This window comes from Pyrus communis, chromosome 8 (assembly GCF_963583255.1).
Source record: "Pyrus communis chromosome 8, drPyrComm1.1, whole genome shotgun sequence".
Lineage (NCBI taxonomy): Eukaryota > Viridiplantae > Streptophyta > Magnoliopsida > Rosales > Rosaceae > Pyrus > Pyrus communis.
In genome coordinates, this window is record NC_084810.1 from 11,251,582 (window position 1) to 11,272,995 (window position 21,414).

At 34.9% G+C, this 21,414-nt stretch overlaps 2 protein-coding genes, 2 non-coding genes and 1 pseudogene across 4 annotated transcripts; 2 read left to right on the forward strand and 3 right to left on the reverse strand.

Moving 5' to 3' along the window:
• Positions 1-378: 378 nt before the first annotated feature.
• Positions 379-6,226, reverse strand: LOC137742949 (exosome complex component RRP45B-like; annotated as a pseudogene).
• Positions 6,227-6,437: 211 nt separating this feature from the next.
• LOC137742249 (ABC transporter G family member 15-like) lies at positions 6,438-14,225 on the reverse strand. The gene is made up of 9 exons (XM_068482067.1): positions 13,937-14,225; positions 10,111-10,190; positions 8,967-9,428; positions 8,725-8,847; positions 8,136-8,267; positions 7,743-8,027; positions 7,362-7,634; positions 7,151-7,258; positions 6,438-7,046 (listed from the first exon to the last, which is right to left on the reverse strand). The coding sequence occupies exons 1-9, from the start codon at positions 14,160-14,162 to the stop codon at positions 6,690-6,692; spliced, it is 2,046 nt and encodes a 681-aa protein (XP_068338168.1). The 5' UTR covers positions 14,163-14,225; the 3' UTR covers positions 6,438-6,689.
• Positions 9,967-10,040, forward strand: TRNAT-AGU (transfer RNA threonine (anticodon AGU)). The gene has a single exon. It is a non-coding gene; the product is annotated as a tRNA-Thr (tRNA).
• A 3,454-nt stretch (positions 14,226-17,679) lies between the features above and the next one.
• Positions 17,680-19,530, forward strand: LOC137742950 (uncharacterized). Its single transcript, XM_068482884.1, has 2 exons — positions 17,680-18,588; positions 18,727-19,530. Exons 1-2 carry the CDS (start codon positions 17,680-17,682, stop codon positions 19,528-19,530), a joined length of 1,713 nt encoding a protein of 570 aa, XP_068338985.1.
• Positions 18,065-18,170, reverse strand: LOC137743952 (small nucleolar RNA R71). The gene has a single exon (XR_011069558.1). It is a non-coding gene; the product is annotated as a small nucleolar RNA R71 (small nucleolar RNA).
• Positions 19,531-21,414: the final 1,884 nt, after the last annotated feature.

Sequence of the window (21,414 nt, forward strand, 5' to 3'; positions counted from 1 at the left end):
CAAACACTATAATACTGTTTTTTTTTTTTTTTTCCAAAAGCATTTTTACTAAAAAGTTTACCAAACACTCTGGTGCTTATTCTCACAGCACAACAGCAGCAATTTTTTTTCAAGGCACAACAATATCAAACCAGCCCTAGGAATGGGTAGGAGTATGCTATGTCTAGATTTCGAAATCTTCCAACATAACTATAAAAAAAAGGGTACTATTATTGAGCTCATTCTGCACTCCTCACAAGGGTATTTTTCTTTCTATTTATAGAAAGTTTGGAGTGCAAAACGAGATTTTTAAAGTGCTAATAATAATTTCCCAAAAAAATGAAACAGTTAGAAATGTGATCAAAATAACCCATGCCAATACCAATACCAATACCAATTTTGACTTAATCAGAAGTTAAAAGCCTGAAATCAGTTGTCCAAACGTTTGCAAGTACAATTGCGATGCAACTAGTTCCATCAACGACATCGACATCAACATCGAACTGGTTATGACCTATCAATTCATACGAATCCACACTAACCTTACATTAAACATTGGCATTGACTAAGTTGAACATCAAAATAGTTGAAACCAAATGAAGGGAATTATCATTTTCAAGTGTGCAACAACAAAATTTGAGTAATTTCGGTAACCTCGCTCATGTACAATTTGCACTACAAATCTACAAAGAGCAAACAAAACAAGACCACTGATCTGCTACATGAACAACTGCATTAGAAACAATTGAGCAGCATCTCAACTTACTCGTCATATATGCATACCCCCGCATCACTTTGCAGTCGACCAGAGACTTACCTACACCTTTTGCCTGCCATGAGTTCCAACGAGAACTGCAACACCAAGTATCTGGCAAGTAATGCAGATAGCTTTGAATTAGCAAGAAACTGGCGAAAGCACATATAATTATATTACAAAAATAGCTTTGAATTAGCAAGAAACTGGCGAAAGCACATATAATTATATTACAAAAATCAAACAAACAACATTGCATGCACTTATAATACATTAAAAAGCAAATTTCGAATGCATTATGAGAAAGACTGATTGAAAATAATCAATTATCTTTTCCTACCATTGCTGAGTACCAAAAACAAAGTATTCTTGCTTTTAAACATATTGATTCTTTTCAACGAATTAAGCTACCTACATTCAAGGTATAAAGAAGAGCATATGAAAATATGTCCACATAACACCATACATGCAATGAGAAAAAATCCATCTAGCTTGAACCAGTAGAGGAGCCGTTTTCCTAGGTCTCTTGTTTTTGGGCTTCACAGCATCCTTCAAGGTTTTCTCTCCATTTGTTCGCTCTGCGGTTTCAGCTCCCTCATGGATGAAGGCATTGGATTAATATCTTCAGGAGGTTCCTCTGGCATGGCTTCACTGGTTGTTTCCTCACCTTTTGAGTCCTCTGGTTTCTGATTAGGCGTCGACATTCCTGCACATGTCATGCCTAACATGGATGAGAATTCTCCCCATCTCTTACATATCTGTGCACATGCATGCATAAGTATGCATTGGTGACTGAATGTATGTAAATAAAAGTCCTCCCTAAGTATGCATCCATACAAGAGCGTTATGTAGTATATGTATGCGTAACTGGAGCACTTAGTGACAGTACCTAAATAAACATCTTATCAATTAGTAAACATTCTCATTACATCAGACCAAAAAAGGCGTAGCTCACAAAAAAGTAACTTTTGTACAGTAATACAATGCTAAATTTTTGTCTTGGGATATTTTTTATCTTTAATAGGGAAGTTTGATGCAATTGCCTACAGTTGGGGTAGAAAAAAAGGGCAAAAAACCAGACCTAACATAAATATTTGCAAGTCCTAACCAATATTAATTTCCCCATATGTATGAATTAATTCCACATTCCACAAGGCTGAGCAGTTAAAGTAAACATTATAATTAGTCTTAAAATCTCTTAGATGAGCTATAAAAGTGACAAAGAGCAGCAATATGTACAATGGTAATTTCTTTCTCTTATAGGTGAAGACACGATATGGTACCATGGGAAGCATTTTAAAAAATTTGAATCAACACCATTTGAGTAAGGATCCCTGAGGAAAAAGAAAAATAAATTAATATTGAAAAAAAAATAAACTAGTATAGGATAAATCAGTAGGGATGTTGAAGCCTCTATCTCTCTCTCATTGGGAAAATCAAAACTGAAACAACCCAATGCATATGATCACTAAGAACTCTAACCCAGAAATTGACCCCCAGGTTCTACATTGCAAAAGGAAAAGAAAACCCTTCTCAATTTATTACATTTCCATGTGCAAATTCTCCCTAATAAAAAGGAGAGGACTGCTGGAGTGCCAATAATAACAGTTCCTTTTATTAATGATTTTCTTTTTGCTTGGCTGGGTCACCAACTGCTTCTACCACACAGTCCATTAAAAATTAAAATGGTTCTCCAACTCCATTTGCTAAATTTGTTCTTTTAAGGCATTTTTCTTTAAGTAAGGAAGTTCATTCAGAATCTTAAGAAAAGAATGCCCACATACAATGGGGGTATACAAAAGAGGAGTGCTATCAATAGAGGACAGGAAGCACAATGCAAATTGGCAAGCATCCACTAACATCCAATCTTTTAAAGCCATTTTCACACATTGATTGATAATAAAGGACGATAAGGCCCTAATTTTTATAAGATTGGAACCATACCAACTTGAGGGGCCTCCAGTAAAATTCTTCGCATCTTCATTACCCTTATTAGTTTGTCTTTTTTCTGATAATTCAGTATCACCTGCAGCACCCTCACTTTGATTTGCAACTCCTTCCTCAGACATCGGCCTTAATCTCTCCATATGATTAACAGAAGAAGAGTTTTTCTGCACACCTATATTAGAAGCACCTCTATCAACATCCATGGGGACAGAAGAAGTATGGCACTTGATCTTCCGAAATGCTCTTTCTGTGTTGTATGAATCAACCTGCATTTGAATTGGAGTAGAAACACTAACAAAGGAGCCAAAACATGAGAATACTGACACACATTTGATCAGATACCATTTTTCCAGATGGAATATGCTATATCCAAATATATATTTCCAGATGAATACTTTTAAAAGAGACCCTTCAAGAAATATTAAAGACAAATGTCACTGATGTGTTCTTCAGAGACAAAATGAGATACTGTTATTTGCCTTCTACAACAGTCATATAGATCACAGATACCAGTTCATTTTATTATTCCAGAATTATGTAAAGGGTTAATATTTCTTTCAAGTGATAGAGAAGCAACTCAAGTATTCAAGACTGTTTCATAAAGAGAAAACCTCACCGCCTTCTTGATCTTCTCTGTCATAGAACCAGCCTTGACAGAAGCAATTCGCTAACATTGCATTATAACACTCTGCAAGACACCCTCCCCTCCAGCTTTTTGAATAGCACAAACATCTCCATTTGCATTAATTGTCGCAGTCATTCGCCCCCCCCATAAAAGCCTTTTCCTCATGGGTTGGATCTATCACCTATGTGGCATTGAATAAAGTCAGACAAAAGTTGCTTCCAAGTTGTGAACAAATATAGATCTTTCAGAGGGATAAATTTTGCTTACCACACTACTCTCATAATTGAAGAATGAAAAGGTTACTGCTATAGGGAGATGATGTATGATCAGATGAAGTGGCTCCCTCTCCTGTCACAAGGCCATACATAATAAATAAAGAGGTTTATTCAAGTTGAATGGTACACATGTAATAATCTCATCACTTTTCTTCTTCTATAATTTTGTTTATCTATCGTGTACACAATTGAACGTTGGTGAGAACAGCATTTACACCATTACACATGTATATCACCCTTTGTCTTGATTCGCAAAGTTCATCATCTAGTGTCAAAGTGTTACTTGATGTTTATTACCACAAGATATAGGTCTTCTGGTAAATAGATTCAGATTATTGTACTTCTTGGTAATGAATCTTTTTCCACTTATTTTGTTTGGGTCTAGTTTCAGTTTGCTAATAGATAGAAATCCTCTGTTTTCACCTAGGAACTTCTTTTCAAGAAACTTTCTACTTCTACATGCAAACCGTTCACAAAGAAATTCACTAGGGCTTAACTGGTGAGAATTTATTGCCTTAATTGGTATCTAGGTTTGGACTGAAATGGAGAACTCCTCATTTCAAGGTATGTTGAAGGGAGGGATAAAAAAATCATGTCCAACTAGAGGATAGAAGAGGGTTACTCATGAAGGGAACTTATCCATTTCAATCCTCCCTAAATGGTAGGATTAGAAGGGCTGAGCAGAGTTTCCTTCAAGTCTAATCCCTCCTAATCCCCTCCAAATGAAAAACCATTCACTTCCACCTTCAATGTATCTTGAAATTAGGAGATTATCCACCCATGATATCAAATGAGGCCTGTACAGATTTTGTATAGTAAACCTCCAACAGAGCCGAGGAGTCCCTCTCTTTCTCTCTTTTCTCTCCTTTTCTCCCTCTCTCCAAGAGTGGGATTTCGCATTTTGCTTTCAATGTTCTCAAAATTGTAACCTGGTGACATCCTAACTCACTAACAGAGACTTGAATAGATAGTTGAACAAACTTGAAGCAATGGCAGTTTTGATTGTTGAGTTGAAGGTCCTCTAAATGTTCCAGAACCTCTTCTATTTATAGGAGTAATTTTTGAGCTAATCACTTCATGCCAAAGTAGAGTCCCACCTGGATTGTACCTCCTCGACACTCCTTGATCCAAACTCTATCAGATAAACCTAACCTCTGCATAAAGCTTGGCCACTCCCACTGGAACTAGGACTCTGAACCCAGTTCCTTTTTGTATTCAATTCACTCTTGATCTTGAACCTTTATTCTTGGAATATTATGAATATTATCAACCTTCATCCTGATGTTGAAAACAATTTCACTCATATTAGGACTCAACCGAATCATTTCAACTTGACTCCCTAAGAGTCCTTCATCTCTTAGGATTCGGCCATCCTACCTTTGGCTGGACTTCGTCCAAATTTTAGAAACATAAGACACGACTGAAGATCTTTGCTATGTGACAAGCCCATAGTTATATTCGGCCCAAGCCCAATATTTTGGGTCCAAACGGTAATCCTTCTTCTATCATCCAAGTTGTCCTACCATTATTTCATCTTTCAACATACCTTTAAGGTATGATCTTAATTTCTTTATTTGTGAAAGCTTTCATGAACAATGGTGTAATTCTCCATTTGATTTGATTTTTTTATTTTTATATGAAAAAGGAGATTAGCTGGTGACTTCGTCACGGCAGTTCACCCTTCTCGGGGGCAGGAAGACTCACAAAGGCATTTCACCCTCTTCTGGCCACCATCTTGTGATTCACTAGTGCCAAAAATAGAACCCAGGACATGCCGTATGGAATACAAGCCTAGAATTCGTCTTCAACCATTGAACCACCATGTGGTGGTTGTAATTTTCCATTTGATGGACAATGGCGTTTAGGAAGATGGAGGCTCTATGTGCAATGTGACTCTTTTATTAAAATCTTATAATTAATTGAGATTCATGTTAATTTATTTCCACATCATTGACAAATCACCTCTTAATTTAATTACAATTGTCTTAACTTTAAATTAATTAGAGCCATTTTTTTTAGTTGTTTATAAAGCCCTCATGGCTCATGACTCATTGCGCAGTGGAGTGTGGAGAGTTAAGTTCCTCTTGAGAAGACCTATGGCATGTCGCTTGAGCTTCCGTAATGTAATGCTCTTTGTATGCATCAACCTGCATATGAAATTATGAATTGGAGTAAGAACACTAAGAAGGGAGCTGAAGTGGATAATTAGTTATAAAATTGATCTATGGAGCATTACTAAATTGGTCTATCTAGCATTGCTCATAAAAATAAGCTGATGTGGATAATTAGTTAGTGGACCTAACCAAACAAAGTGACTAAATCCAATAATGACTCATAAAATTGAACTTATATCAAGTTTCCTCTTTTTTCTAATATTTACTTTGACATAGCTCTAAACTTTTCATTCGGTAGTTGATACATGTTAAACCACAAACCGAACTAAACCGAATCTCTACGTTAGAGAACTGATTACATTAGGTTTTTGTCCTTATGCTTCGGTTTTGAAATTTAGGCAAACCAAAGTGTGATGTTTGGTTTGTGATTTGGACCCAAAACTGAACCAACCTGAACCGCACCAAGCCATAAGGGGGAATCCACTTGTACCCGTATCTTCCCTGTACAAACATAATCACTGGAACCTTTCATTCTCTTTAGCATCATCGGAAAATAGAAACTACACATTACATGCAAGCACAAAACTGTCTAAAATAACCTAAAAACTGAAGGAAGGAAATCATTGTAATGTTTGCAAAATGTTAGGTTCAGACTGCAGCATGTGATGTCTAAACAATTTTACTCTAAAAAGTGTAATGATTGATGAATCCCATATATGAGATCAGGGAAACTGGATTTAAATTTGGCAAAAGAAACTACATTAAACCGGCTAACGACCTTGGTATTGCGTTATTCCATGATAAATATATATATATATATATATTATATATTTTTATTAAACAGTTTCTGTATATGAAACGCCAACAGAAACTCCCTACATTTTTATCTGATTTTTTTCAGAGCAAGAGTGACTAATTACATAAACAGCATGGAGAGAGATTACACTGTAATAGTTGTTCCTTACAAAACTCTCATGAGTACTGCGATGCCAGTTCTAGTGCAGTGGAGAGTTGAGGCCCTCTTGAGAAGACAGTGAGTGGAGAGCCTGGTGTCTCTTGGAAGAAATGGAGGGTAGTTTCCTGAAGGACGGCCTCTTATCGAGACGGTGTAGCGTTCTTTTTGCGTAGAGTGACTGAAACACTGGCAACGCACTCTCCTTGAACTTGAGAATTAGGAAGAAAAGAACCCGGTACATTGTAAGAATGGCTAAAACAGCAGCCAAGTCCCACCACTTGGAGTGGTCTATTGGTATCCCAAATATATGCCGGATGATATACTCGCCCGTAAGTTTTGGTTCACCGGGTATCATGGGCTCGAACTCAAGGCCAATCAAATCGTTCTTATAGGCACCCTGCATATCGAATTACAATACATATCAATACCATCTGATTTTACATTTATCATAATCATTGTGACAACTTGTGTTATAAAGACAGATGATTCACTATGATTTACCTGTAGTGCCCATGAGCCATAAGCGATATATGAAATTGGGTAGCGCCAAAACGGCTTAGGAAGATCAGGCAACAAGCGGAAGAAACCCGCGGTCATCATCAGGATGCCCTGCATGCACAACCATTTTATTGAGAAGGATACACTACGAAGGATAGGCGTGATGGAAAACAGAAAAGGAAAGCTTATCAAACATTTGAGTGTATCTTCTTACCATGATTCCAGCTCCTGCTATAATCCCCATTAGGAAATTGGGAACCAGAGAAGCTACAACCATCATGAGGCTCTCTATCGCTGAAATGCTCAGATATATATCGAGACAGAAGTACACATAATGCGAAAACTCTGTACGAAATTTCACCAGATAGTAAGTAATAGTCCCAGTACTAAGAGTAACTGCAACCAAGAATGGGAATGAAGAGAGGAAGTTGGAAATGATGAACACCGAAACTCCATAATGCCCATTGAGCCTTTCTCGATAAAACACCTGTTTACAAGAAGAAAACAAGGCATGAAAAGGCTTTAACTCAACAGAAATGTCTTGTATTTCACCACTGCCACTATGAATACTTACATCTGTGTTGCATCAGCTTACCTTCATTTCCTCTATGAAGGATGGGAAACCTCCAATAGACATAAACGTCATAAAGCCGTTGATAAATGCACCACATGCTGCCCGGGCAAAGATTGCGTTATAGCCATGGCCAACTTCAAAATAGATGGTACCAACACATATTGATACAAGTATATAGATGATTATCCTTAACCAGTAATATCCCACATCTCTAGACATGTTCAGAGACGACCTTCGCAGCAAGGTTGAAAGTTGCTTCCACCAACTTGCTTGGCTTCCACTTTTCATTTCAATGATATGTCCTTCCTGCAACACATAGACTACTTCATATATGTTTCCAGGGATACCAAGTCAATGCATATTTTAATACTTCAGAAAGAAATGGGACTAAAGAGCTCAAGTTGGAAAAGTTACAATTGCTGCTATTTCTTGCATCCTGGCTCTCGCTTTATTTGCATATTTTGAACACTTGTATTTCTCGACTAGCCTAGCTTTGATCTCTGCTGTTGGCAAATTCATGAGAGGGTCCGCTGATGTTGGTACATCCTACCAATTCAGACACAGATATACAACTATTATGAGAAAAGCATCACCCTAAATAATTAACTAAAGAAGGGTGGGGGGAGAGGAATGAAATCAGCAAAGGAAAGATAGAAATTTAATAGGTGCAGCTGAGTAACTTCAGCTAAATATAATTAGAAGAGATCAATGCATAAATTTTCTCAAAATATCAATGACATGAGTAACGCGTCAAGATCTCAAGAGCATATGTTCATGAATAATCAAAATCCAACAACTCAAAAGGCATTAACTACTAGGAGGCGATATGGTCAGCAAGCGTGTTTCAGGAGTACATAAATTCTGCAGTAACATGATATGTATATGTATTCTTGTATGTAAAAGTCAATGAAGTGTTTTTGGATGTTTACTTTGAAACATGAGATGGAATAACCACGTTGCACCTATTGTGCATTAAAGAACTGAGTTAAGAATTAATATGCACCCGAATTCTTTGAGATCCTTTCAGTGTGGCAGTCACGGTGTCAAAGTCTGAATTTATGCAACGTAGAAAGTGGTCAGAAGGATTTCTTCGACTGGGACATGGGACACCTGCTTCAGCGAAAAACTACAAAAATCAAAATGGAATTAGCATTCGTTACAAGAAAAGAAAAATGGGGCTCAAATAACTTATTCACTGAAGATATTAAAATACTCGTAACAGGGTGCCAAGAGTCCTTCTCTTACATCAATAGCAGTCTTTGCTTCTCCGAAATATACAGTTTCACCACCAGATAGCAAGAAGAGGTCGTCAAAGAGTGCAAATACTTCACTACTTGGCTGGTGAACAGATGAAACAACTGTTCTTCCATCGCGAGCAATGCTTCGAAGTGTTTGAATAACAAAGAAAGCCGAGGCACTATCAAGGCCACTAGTAGGTTCATCGAGAAATAATACGCAAGGCTTTGTTAGAATTTCAAGTGCAATGCTAACTCGTTTCTTCTCACCTCCACTAATACCTCTCAAGTGCCAGTTTCCAATTGATCGGTCAGCACATTCCAGGAGGCCCATTTCCATAATTGTTCCTTCCACAATGCTCTTAACCTCTTCTTTAGTAAAAGTACTCGGAAGCCGCAAGTGAGCCGAGTATGTTATGGTTTCTCTAACTGTGAGTGTTCCCAACAATACATCCTCTTGTGTAACATAAGCCTGGAATTCCACAGTTTATAGTGAATTAGGATCATTGTTCTAAAAATCCCCGCCTAGCGCAGCGTAGGCCCCGCCTAGGCGCTAGGTGGTTGGCCACCCCCGATTAATGCCTAGGCGTTTGAATATTAAGCCCGCCTAGGAATCCGTCTAGCCTGTCCATACCCGTCTAGGCACCCGTCTAGATTGCTACTCACTTTGACAAAAAATAGATAACTTTCATTTGCATTTTATTTTTTTTCAATAAATTGTAAGAGACTTGTTGAATACTTGAGTGAACAAACATTATAGTTTGTTCACCATGTTTTTATTATGTTCCAAATCTTCATAAATATATGTCATCCTATTTTGTAGTTTATAATGAAATTATATATATTTTAAGTATAAACATACATTTATTTACACGAAATATAATATATTTATTTAAATTCAACTAGCGTCTAGCATCTTTTAAAACCTTGATTAAGATGATATATATTCTTAAACAATGGCAACAATATTCTGTTGAACAGTATTACTATGTCTTTTAAGAGGACAATCAGCTCTCATAGTTCAGTTGGTTAGAGCACCCGTTTAGTAAGCGGAAGGTCTTGAGTTCAACTCTCAATGAGAGCAAAAACTACAATGTGAATTTCAATTTTTTTATTTTTCATACGAGCAACTGGAAACAGAAAGCTTTACTTACAACAGCGCCATACGCAAGCCTTTTCTTCTTCCCATTAAACAAAATATTTCCAGTCATAACCACATTTCTTGAGAGTCTACCTGTGTCAAATAAACAAGCACAATTTCAGTAAAAAAAAATAACTTTTTAAAAGACTGCATTAGCTACACCACTCGACATAATATAAGCAGAGAGATTATATATTTTTCATTGTTCATCTACTTGTATTAATAGACAGTGTACCGACTCATATGTTAAGTACACTGAAAAACCTCTGCCCCTTATTGGAATTTTAGACCTTGTTTGAATTAAAAAATCACTAAAAAGAAACAATAAAAATGGAAAAATAAGATGCTAGGTGCCCATGTTGCTAGTAAAAGCCTTTAAAACCAGTCATGCATTCAAATTTTGTCTTTCTGTCTATTTGCCTTCTCCATACCAAATGGTCATATGAAAAGAAAAGAAGTAAAAGACCCGTCGCCAAAGTTTGGTTTGCATTCAAGTACAATTGATGGCTCTTTATTGGGTAACAAAAATGTGGGACAAGACTTCAACCGTGGATTGTACAAACCAAGTCCAGCCTAGGATGGGATATGATGCACTTATACTGTTACTCGCCACCATTAAGCGGTTGTAATGCTCACCATCCAATTGATTGGCGTTAAATGATTTTAAATTTTGATATTTATTTAACAACTAGATTAAATCAAACTCATCTAACAATAATCAATAAGGCGATGAGCATTACCACCACCTAAGGTGGTTAGAAAAAATGCACTCCAATAGGATATGTTTATCCCATGGGTTTGGGAATTGCGACGGGATATGGTTTCCAACTAAAAAGGGTATTTTCTTCTTTCTTTTTCTTTGAACAATCAATAAATATTATCTATACTAAGAGGTGGGGAAGTTGGCTAAGCTTCATAATGTTCTAGTAATAATATGGTTCAATTTCACTTTTAACAATAATCAAACCTAAGACCTCTCACTTAGACCATCTCCAACTCTTACAGTAAAACTCAAATTTTAGGTTCTAAACTCATCCCAACTTTCTCCAACCTTTAGGGCAAATATGAGTTTTAACCAAATACTTATTTATGGGCAAATTTAGACCAGGATTCCCCTTGAGTTAGTGGGACTGACCAACCATTTATGTGTATTTTTTTTAGTTTTATATTTTATAAATTCATTGAATCCAACGGCTCAAATCAAATCTAACGGTTAAAAAAAAATCTAACGGTCTAAATTTAAATCCAACGGCTAAAGTAATTTAAAAAATATATATTTTATGTGTTTCATATTCTTTTACAATGTTCCACGAGTTTCATGGTGTCGATTTAGTGACCTTCAATATTTATTGGAATCTAAATATTTTTAGGCTAAAAGGTTCATAAAATTAAATTAGAATAGTCTACATAATTTTTTTTTTAAAGTTACTATCAGAAAAAAAATTATCCTAAATGGATCATTTACTAATCTTAGGTTAAAAATTTAATCCAGAATAGTTGGAGGAGAAAAATTATTTTTGGATTAAAGCCTAAATTTTTTGGGTTTAAAATTTCAAGTTTTAATCCAACGGTTGGAGATGATCTTACAAGTGAACACGAATACTATTAGACCTAGTATTAAGTGACCAAACAAGACATTTTCTTCTCAGATTGCTCAATTTCTAAACATCCAGACGATATATATAAATACAATTCCTTCAGAAATTTGCAGCTTAAAAGCCTTTTTCCAAGAAAAAAAAAAGCAAAATAAATTAAGACTCGTAGAAGTTCAAAGCTCATTTACTACCAAAACTAGCCAAACCATTTTGACAAAGAACCTTTTTTTTAACTGAAAATATAACTTTAACCCCTCAAATTCAATTTTTTCCATATAAAACCCGACATATTTTTTTACTCAAAAAAAACCCAGTAACTCTGATCCACCTAAGTGAATTCATTAATTACATATTACTTTACACATTTTACATTTTTTAGATGCCTAAAATACCCCTATTGCATATTTGATGTGCATAATTAATTATAGGGAACTTTAACGAAAAGTTCCCAATATTGTTTACTTTAACGAAAAACCACTTTTTTACACTAAAAAGTCAATCTTGATACTATTCATTTTACCATTTATTTTGTCATTATCATTAAAACTCAAAGTTTTCAAGTCATTTTCATTAGTTTTCCTTTAATTCTATGTAGATTGTAAGGAGAGAGTTAATGATTTTGCAAAAAGAAAAATAAGACATTAATGTTAAAAACAATCATTGCATATTAATATCAAATATGAGAATTGTTGGCCTAATTTTATGCATCTGGCATTATGAGTTCACATATATTTTTACAAAAAAAAAAAAAAAAAAAAAAAAAAAAAAAAAACCTAATGTATGCAATAATACATAAAAACAAAAAAGTAATTTACCTACAATGTACAAAAATGTTATTTGATTCAAAATGTGTATGTGTGTGTGTACATATATATATATATATATATATATGTGTGTGTGTGTGTGTGTATTTATATAATTAGACAATATTAATTTACTTACCTACTATTTGAAATGTTCATTTCCAATTATGCAAAATATTGTATACCAACAACAAAATATTGCATAAACTTAGGAATTGGATCATGCTTTTGAAAAATAATCATATACATATTACTTTATATATTTTTACCAAAAAACGTCCCTAATAGGCTAATATATGTAATAATAAATGAAAAATATTTTACCTACCATGTATACAAAAATGTTATTTGATTCAAAATATATAATCTAGGTTTTCTTTGCGGTTTTCTCAAAGAAAAAAAAAAAAATATATATATATATAATCTAGGTGTAGTATATATATTTTTTTTATATAATTGGAACAAATTAATTTACCTACCTACAAATTAATTTCTAATAATTTACCTACAAAAAATTATACCTTGTGTGTAATATAATTTCTTTTTTTCACTAATACCTGGAGAATAATTTCCCCATAACAAGAAGAAATATAATTTGATGTATTATATTGAAAAATATTATGTCATACCTATATTTATACAACAATAAAACGTGCTTAATATATGTAACAATACATGAAAAATAATTTACCTACAAGTTAGAGAAGTGTTATATGATTCAAAATATATAATACGGATTTAGTATAATTTTTTTCAATAATTGGAACAAATTAATTTACTTCCCAATTAATGCAAAATATATATATCACAAAAAAGGTAAATTTTTGGTATGATATGGATACAATTAATGCAATACAACATTTTATATATTTTATTTCACTTTTTCTAAACTTTTAATTTGGAATAAATTTAGGGATTTGAGAAAGTGGAATGGGTGTAAATAAATTGTATTAGTAGGTCAATAGTATTCCGATGTGGCTGCATATTTTAAATTTGGGTTTTTATTGGACGTTTATATGTAGATAAGTTTTTATCTAGGAATCATGAATTGTAAGGGCCAAAATCTAAAGCAGCCTTTTTTTAACAGAACAAATGGAGTTAACAATAAAAAAAACTAGTTAATTTTGGCCAAATTACATCACTTTTGGGTGGTGTAATTATTATTAACGAGTATAATTACATACCAAACCCCATAATCTTTCCTTAAAAATCATGGGTTTTCTATAAATTGGGTAAAGGAGTATTTTTGGATGCAAAAGTTCATCCTTTTTAATAAATAAATACCAAAAGTGAAAAGTTCGGATTTTATCTACAAACTACAAAGGATGATGGAATGAAACCATATACGTGAAACACAGGCATATTTTGTGCTACCAGTGCAGTGCTCATCTATGAAAGATCACAAGAGAGAGAGAGAGAGAGAGAGAGAGAGAGAGAGAGCCTGCTAAAATATCAAGAAGTGTTGATTTTCCAGAGCCAGAAGGACCCATGATAGCCATGATCCTACCAGGTTCAGCAAACCCACTCAGCCCATTGAGCAACCACTTTGTGGGTGCTTCCTTTCTGAAGTTTGGAAGCACCGCACTTAGATCCTGCCACACCAAGTACGCTCCTCTTCCACTTCCACCGCCGCCACTATGACCACCACCTGCCGCCTCTATCTCCATCTTTCCTTTTTGTTCCTGTTAAATCCCTACCTTATTAGCTAAGGCCTCAAATCCCAGAAGAATAAAAAAAACAGTATATCATATATTAAGAAAACTTTACATGTGTCCATGTATTGTGGTTGGAGCAGATAACAAACAACTACCTACGAGTGCGGAGGAGCATGAAGAATTAATGAAGAGAGAGAGAGTGAGAGAGAGAGAGAGAGAGAGAGTTTGAATTCATTCAATAATTATGTTGGTTCCCACGGGTAGGTGGGTGGTGAGGGAAATAAAAATGAACATAACAATGATAGTGCGTGTGGAGCAACAGCCAAAACTTAATTATAATACAACGGTAATAAATAGAATAGTGAGTATTACCAACATTTGAAGATGGTGATAAAAAATGCACTTGTCATGTCACGCTTCTGATTGCAGATTGCTCCTTCTCCTCTATCTTCCGACTAACTTTGTTAACATATACAAGTACAATCTTAAGACTTCTATCACATTTATGTTTACATCGCAAATATCGGAAGGCACCTTGCATACTCTACCTTTGCATACAAAAATTGTTGGATGATAATTTGGAAGTTGGAAGTTGGAAGTTGGGAGTTGCAAGTTGGAACTATTTGGTTGCATTTAGTATACGGAAAGGAATTAATGAGAAATGATTTCTCATGTTGAAAAATAGAAATGTAAAATTCTCTTGTTTGGTACGATGAAAAATTAAGAGATATTTTTCAGTGTATTGAAAATACAGTGTACACCAAGTAAATAATGCAATTGGTTGAAAACATTAAAAAAAAAAAATCCAACCAATTCTATTATCACAAAAATTAGGTAAGAAATACTACTTTTGAGATGTAATTGCCATTTTAAATCATCAATGATGACATTGTTATCATAAATATGACAACTTTTCCCCAGGCTTTCCATGAGTCAGGAAATCATTTCTCAAGCCTAAACTAACCAAACATATCTCAAGCCTAAACTAACCAAACATATCCATTCTCAAGCTCCATTTCCGACATTATCTTTTAGATTTAATACGTCTTTTTAGTTGCTATCATAACAAACACTTGTGTCACATTTTGCGAACGTACTTGTGTTACTTAATTTTATTTTATTTTATTTTTTGTCAAAGGGATGGATTTATTCTAATAGAGAGATTTACATCTTCAGTAAAGATATTAAAAAGAAACTTTGGTTCAATACAATCCCTACTGAAAGACCCTTCAGACTTCTGGACGAATCTTGCAACCGCTTGTACTTTTCGATTCCCCTCTTTTGTGGTAAAGGTGAACTCTTTGAATCCTTCATCTTATGTAAGCTTATAGTTTCTTTAAATTTTAGTTTTGTAAAATCACTAAATCGGAGTTCAAAGAGAATGTCATTGAAGCAAAATTTTAATTAGAGCGAACACTTTATATCTGGTCTATGGGGAAAAATGTTGAACAAGTTAGTCTTGAAGATAAGAGGTCTTAATTATTGGACTCACATTGAAACCAATTAGGACCCAAAAAGTTACCAGTGGATCATTATTGGGGTCTGCTATACTTTGGAGTATACCTGATTTTCGACACGTGTTTGCTCAGTTTTAGGCTGCGTTTATTCAGGAGTTATGTACTTTATTTCTGTGTTTATTTCTGTGTTGTTATGGGTTTTAATGCTGAGAAAAGGAATATGGAGGAATGGAAGCAAATTGTTTGGAAATATGTTTTCTCAAGCTTTAGAAAGAGTTATTGATGAGCGGATTTTATAGTATATATTTAACCCTATTCTTAGTATATTTTGGTTAATATTTTGAAAGAATTTTGATACTTTGAATTGTATTTCTAATTTAGGACTTTCTACTTCCTCTGGAGAAAAACATAATTAAATAGACGAATTTTGGAGTAATTCTAGTTGGAGGACGTTCGTGAGTCACTTGGCTTGATCATATCAAAATATCAGAATTTTCTACCAAGCGGTTATTTTCTGGCGATAAAATAAATGAGCAATGTGCAGTGCTGGAATAGTGACGTTTCGGGCTTAAATTGTATTTTTGAAGTCTAAGATGACCTCGGATGGGTTCGTGGCCTTCTGGAGATGTATTCAGAACGTCCTGATCTTTAAAACAAGCTATTATGGGCCGGATTTGGAGGATTTCTGAGGCTAAAACGTGGCTGGACAGTTCCCTTGCAGTTTTTCCTAGTTTAATTAGGATTTTATTTTCTAAGTATTTTATTTTATTATTTACTTCCCTAGTTGGAATAAGAGACCTATGTTTTAGGGTTTGTAGGGGGGCTCAGCAATTATATTGCTTGGCCGTTCCTAAATAGAGGGGGTAATTTTTGATGAGTTTGGGGACAAAGAGTGATTGCTAGGGTTCGTGGATATTTTCTACTTTAAGGTGTTTTCATTCCTTTGACTCATTTGAATGATATTTCCTTTGATTTTTATTATGAGTATGCGTAACTAATTCTTTTGCTAGGGTTAGGCCATGAACCGTAGCATGAATATGTAATTTTATTAATTTGCTTATGAATGGATGCATGTTTGCTTTGAATTATTAATCACCACGATTAAATCTATCTATATATTTTAATGATTGATCACCATTAGGGTATTTAGACAAGTTATTTGATGCAATTTCTGTTGGAACATCACCCTGAAATTGAGGAGGGCTTCTTGTGATTAGTAATTGTAAGTTCACTTAAGGCGAACATCACGCTCTTAAGGGTTGCATAGTTTTTCAAAGGGTTTTCACGAAGTTTAATGAGTCTTGCATGTTTATATTTAATCTGAACATCACAGACGGATTGCATGTTAGATATTCGTTTTTGCTTGAACATCACAAGGAAAATATGCGTTAGGAAAACCTAACCTTCAAAGCATGGATGTGGAAATTTATAAGTAATTGATAGAATTGCATAGGATTGTAATGGTGACGGCTTAACCCTAGTATTTCCCTAAATTGTTTTAATTAAAAAACGTTTTTTTGATTGCTGCCTTTATTTTCTAACTTCTAGGTTCTTTAATTGTTAATTCAACATTTTCAAACTCAAAAATCTCAAATCTTTGATAAAAATCTGTTTCAATAGTTAATTAATAGTTGATTTAATTATGAATTAATCAAACAATCTTTGTGGACAATGACCTTGCATGAGCAATTATACTACACTTACCTTGTATTCTTGTAAGTATTTTCAATGATTTTAACCCTATTTGCATGTGGTAAAAATCCTATCAAGAAATTGGCGCCGTTGCCGGGGATTGTTTTAATTATTTTTTTTTTTATCATATTCTTAATTAATTATTTTCGTTCAAAAATAAAATCTCTTTAATTTTAATTGTCATTTTTTATTTCTTCAGATTACTGAAATTTGTGCATGGTCAGCACCAGATCATATTCTGCACAACTTGTTCAATTTGATCCTGAGCCTGAAAGAACATACGAAAGCAGCGGCGAGAACAGTTTTTGGCACCTGATCTTTCCCAGAATGGCACTTTTCTGCAGCACCTAATTTTAGGCGTTTTAGAAAGTAGGGAAACAATGGCTTTTGCTATGCCCGAAGCTGGGCAACCTTTGAGACAAACACTAGCAGCCCGTGCTAACGAATTACCAAGTTGCGTTGTTTATCCAGAAGATGAAGGCGATACTTTTGAGATTAGACATCACATGTTGGAAATATTGCCTACTTTTCATGGACTAGCTCATGACGATCCTAACATGCACATTACTGAATTTCTGATGGGTTGCAAGAATATTTTGGTTAGAGGGTTTTCTGCAGAATCTATTAAGCTTCGTCTCTTTCCCTATACTTTAAAAGACAAGGCGAAAACATGGCTTTTTACACTCCCATATGGGAGCATCACTTCCTGGGCACAGTTAAGCGAAAAGTTCTTAAGCAAGTTTTATCCAGCATCCAAGACTCTTGACATAAGAACTAAAATTCTATCTTTTGTTCAAAAGCCTAATGAAGAGTTCCATGAAGCTTGGGAGCGATTTTCAGATTTATTCAAGAAGTGTCCTCATGCTTATATTAATGGGGACACAAGAATGCAAATATTCTACAGGGGTTTAAATCCAGCTACAAAGAGTTATGTGAATGCATCATCCGGAGGTTCATTTTCAGATAAAAATGCTCAACAAGCATTTCGGTTATTTGAGAAAATGGCTACAGAGACACAACAATGGGCAGCGGACCAGACACAAACCAGAGGCGTTTTTGATATGTCAATTGGAACTCCACATGTATCTGCTCAAATCGAAAAAATGGAGAGAAAACTTGAAAATTTTGATTCAAAATTTGACATGCTTTTGCAGAAAATAACAGTACCAGTGCAGCAGGTTGCTGTACAGCAGCCTACTGCAGCAGTTTGTAGCATCTGCAGCATGCCAAATCATGATTTTATGGGCTGCCCACACAAAGACGCCTATCCTGAACACGTGGCAGAACAAGTAAATCCATTTAACAATTTTCAAAGACTCAGAAATGATCCATATTCTAATTTTTATAACCCAGGTTGGAGGGATCACCCAAATATGAAGTGGGGAGGAAACCAGTAGGTGCAACATTTTCAGTAAAATCATGTACAGCAGCCAGTTGTGCAACCCAAACGTTCTTTGGAGGATGCACTCCAAATGTTTATGCAATCTACAGAGCAGTACATAGACAAAAATGATCAGAATATGCAAAATGTACAAGCTTCAATTCAAAATCTGGGAAAACAATTTGGACAGTTAGCAAGTCATATCACAGAAAGAGAAAAAGGCAAATTTCCTAGCCAAACAGTCCCTAATCCACGGGGTTCAGAAGAATGCAGTGCTGTTAGAATTTTGAGGTGTGGTAAAAGCTATGATAATCGTGAGAATGCAAAAAGTGAAGACAAGTCTGTAGAAAATCCTACAGAATTTGCTGCAAAACCTGCAGAACCTGCTGCTGCACAACTTGCCAAAAACAATCCAGCAACAGAAAAATGCACAGAACATGTTTATGAGGCCCCAATTCCATATCCAGAATATTTGAAGCAAACAGCAAAAGACAAGCAACTGAGGGACTTCATGCAAACTCTATCTAAAGTTCAAATTAATCTGCCACTACTTGATGCAATAAAAAACATTCCATCATATGCCAAATTTTTGAAAGATGTGTGCACTCACAAAAAGAAATTGGTTGATTTTGAAAAAGTTGTTTTGACTGAACAGTGCAGCGCAGTTCTACAACACAAATTACCACCCAAAAAGAAAGATCCAGGGAGTTTTACAATTTCTTGCACTATTGGAAATTCTAATTTTAAACGTGCATTAATTGATTTAGGTGCTAGTATTAATTTAATGCCTTATTCTGTTTTTCAGAGATTCGGCCAAGGAGATCTAAGGCCTACATCAATTATTCTCTAGCTAGCAGATCGTTCTGTTACTTATCCTAGGGGGATTATTGAAGACTTAATTATCAAGATTGACAATTTGTATCTACCAGCAGATTTCGTAGTTTTGGACATGGATGAAGATTTGCAAACATCAGATATTTTGAGAAGACCTTTTATGGCCACTGCCCGAACATTGATTGATGTGGAAGCAGGTACTTTAACATTTAGAGTGCAAGACCAATCAGTGGTTTTTAGCCTATTTGAAGCTGTAAAACACCCAGAAGGGCAGCAAGAGTGTATGCGGGCAGATGTGTTAGAAGGTGTTATTCATGCAGAAATTATGACCAGGTTGACATCTGATCCATTATTGAGTGTTTTACATAGTCCAAATACATCACAAACAGAGGATGAAGACATTTTTGAGTATGTAACAGCATTAGACAGTGTACCAGCCCAATTACCACGTTGGACACATGTTTACAAAAGCCTTGGAGAGCCGAAAACGCCCTTAAAACCTTCTAAATTGCAACCCCCAAAAGTGGAGCTAAAACCATTGCCAGAACATTTAAAATATGCACATCTTGGGGCAAATGAAACGCTGCCAGTTGATGCGAGATTTATACGCACACAAACTAAACCCTATTTGTGAAAATTGTAGTAATGATGTAAGTAGGGATCGTTCTAACCGGGGATTAACTAGGGGTGCTAATCTAATTTGAATTGACTTGAAAACACAAAAAACTAAATGTAAATACTCTTAACAAGACTACTATGACTCAGAATGGCTTTGAAAAACTCAAACTGCCTAAAACAATCAAACTGACTCAAATAGAAACTAGAACTTGATTTAGACGAATTTGAAATTGTTTATGACTCCAAAAGCTTAAAGATACAAAAATAAAACAAATACGAATGATTAAGACTCAACGAAATATGGGGGAAATGTGTTTGGACGATATTAAATTAAATGGACAGAATATAATTAAAGGCAAAATGTAAATATGAATGTGATGAAAAATATGGATGATGGAATAGCTAAGGGGTTTTTCTCCACACATGTTACACTTGCATACAAGATTGATTTTCGGTTGGTCTTTCGATAAATTATGAAACTCAATGCTCCAAGTTAATTAGGTCCGCTTAAATTAACTTTCAGATTTCCCTAGATTCGTTGGATTGAATGGAATACGCATTACAACCAAATTATTCTTAATCAAAGTCCCTAACTATGGAATACGCATGATAGAGACATTCAACAAAGATCATTAAGTTCAACGGAAATCATAAACATTGACGAGGCATTCGTTACTATGGAATACGCATGAAACTTATGCCAAGAATTCGTTTAACGCGATTGTTTAAAAGCAACCTCCACTACTTGTGAATATAAGTTCGTAACTATTAGGTGAAACTCTCTTATATTCTAGCGTCATATTCATTCAAACGGTTAAACAAATTGAATCCACAACTTATGAAATTCCAACCAAAAGTAATCAATTCATATTGCAAGCATAAACATGTATTTTGAATCACCCCCTAGCTAAAGGGGGGTTTAGTTCCTCATAACTTTGAAATCAAAGAAACACCTAAACATTCCAACAACTCAAACTTGAATTGTATGAACGTTTAGGCACTCTTCTCTTCCATTACAAAACAAAGAAAAGTGAATTTAAACTTTGAAATCAAAGAAACACCTAAACATTCCAACAACTCAAACTTGAATTGTATGAACGTTTAGGCACTCTTTTCTTCCTCGTTGTTGTAGCACAAGGTCTAAGGTGAGCTTTGGGGATTATGTGAAGTGTTTTGGAGGGATGGGAAGTGGTTGGATAGTGGCTGCAATGGAGGAGAAAAACTGCACAGAAATGGAAATGATTTGCGGCACAAGGGTTGTGTTTGTGTTGTGTGAAGTGTT

What these genes read in the sequence shown, in the direction of transcription:
- LOC137742249 (XM_068482067.1), bottom strand. Translation starts at nt 14,162, where the DNA reads ATGGAGATAGAGGCGGCAGGTGGTGGTCATAGTGGCGGCGGTGGAAGT. An exon ending in GGCTTGCGTATGGCGCTGTT is followed by an intron (nt 9,429 to 10,110) that starts GTAAGTAAAGCT and finishes GTGGAATTCCAG; the next exon opens with GCTTATGTTACACAAGAGGA. An exon ending in AAGCAAAGACTGCTATTGAT is followed by an intron (nt 8,848 to 8,966) that starts GTAAGAGAAGGA and finishes TGATTTTTGTAG; the next exon opens with TTTTTCGCTGAAGCAGGTGT.
- LOC137742950 (XM_068482884.1), top strand. Translation starts at nt 17,680, where the DNA reads ATGGCTTTTGCTATGCCCGAAGCTGGGCAACCTTTGAGACAAACACTA. An exon ending in CTGAACACGTGGCAGAACAA is followed by an intron (nt 18,589 to 18,726) that starts GTAAATCCATTT and finishes AATCATGTACAG; the next exon opens with CAGCCAGTTGTGCAACCCAA.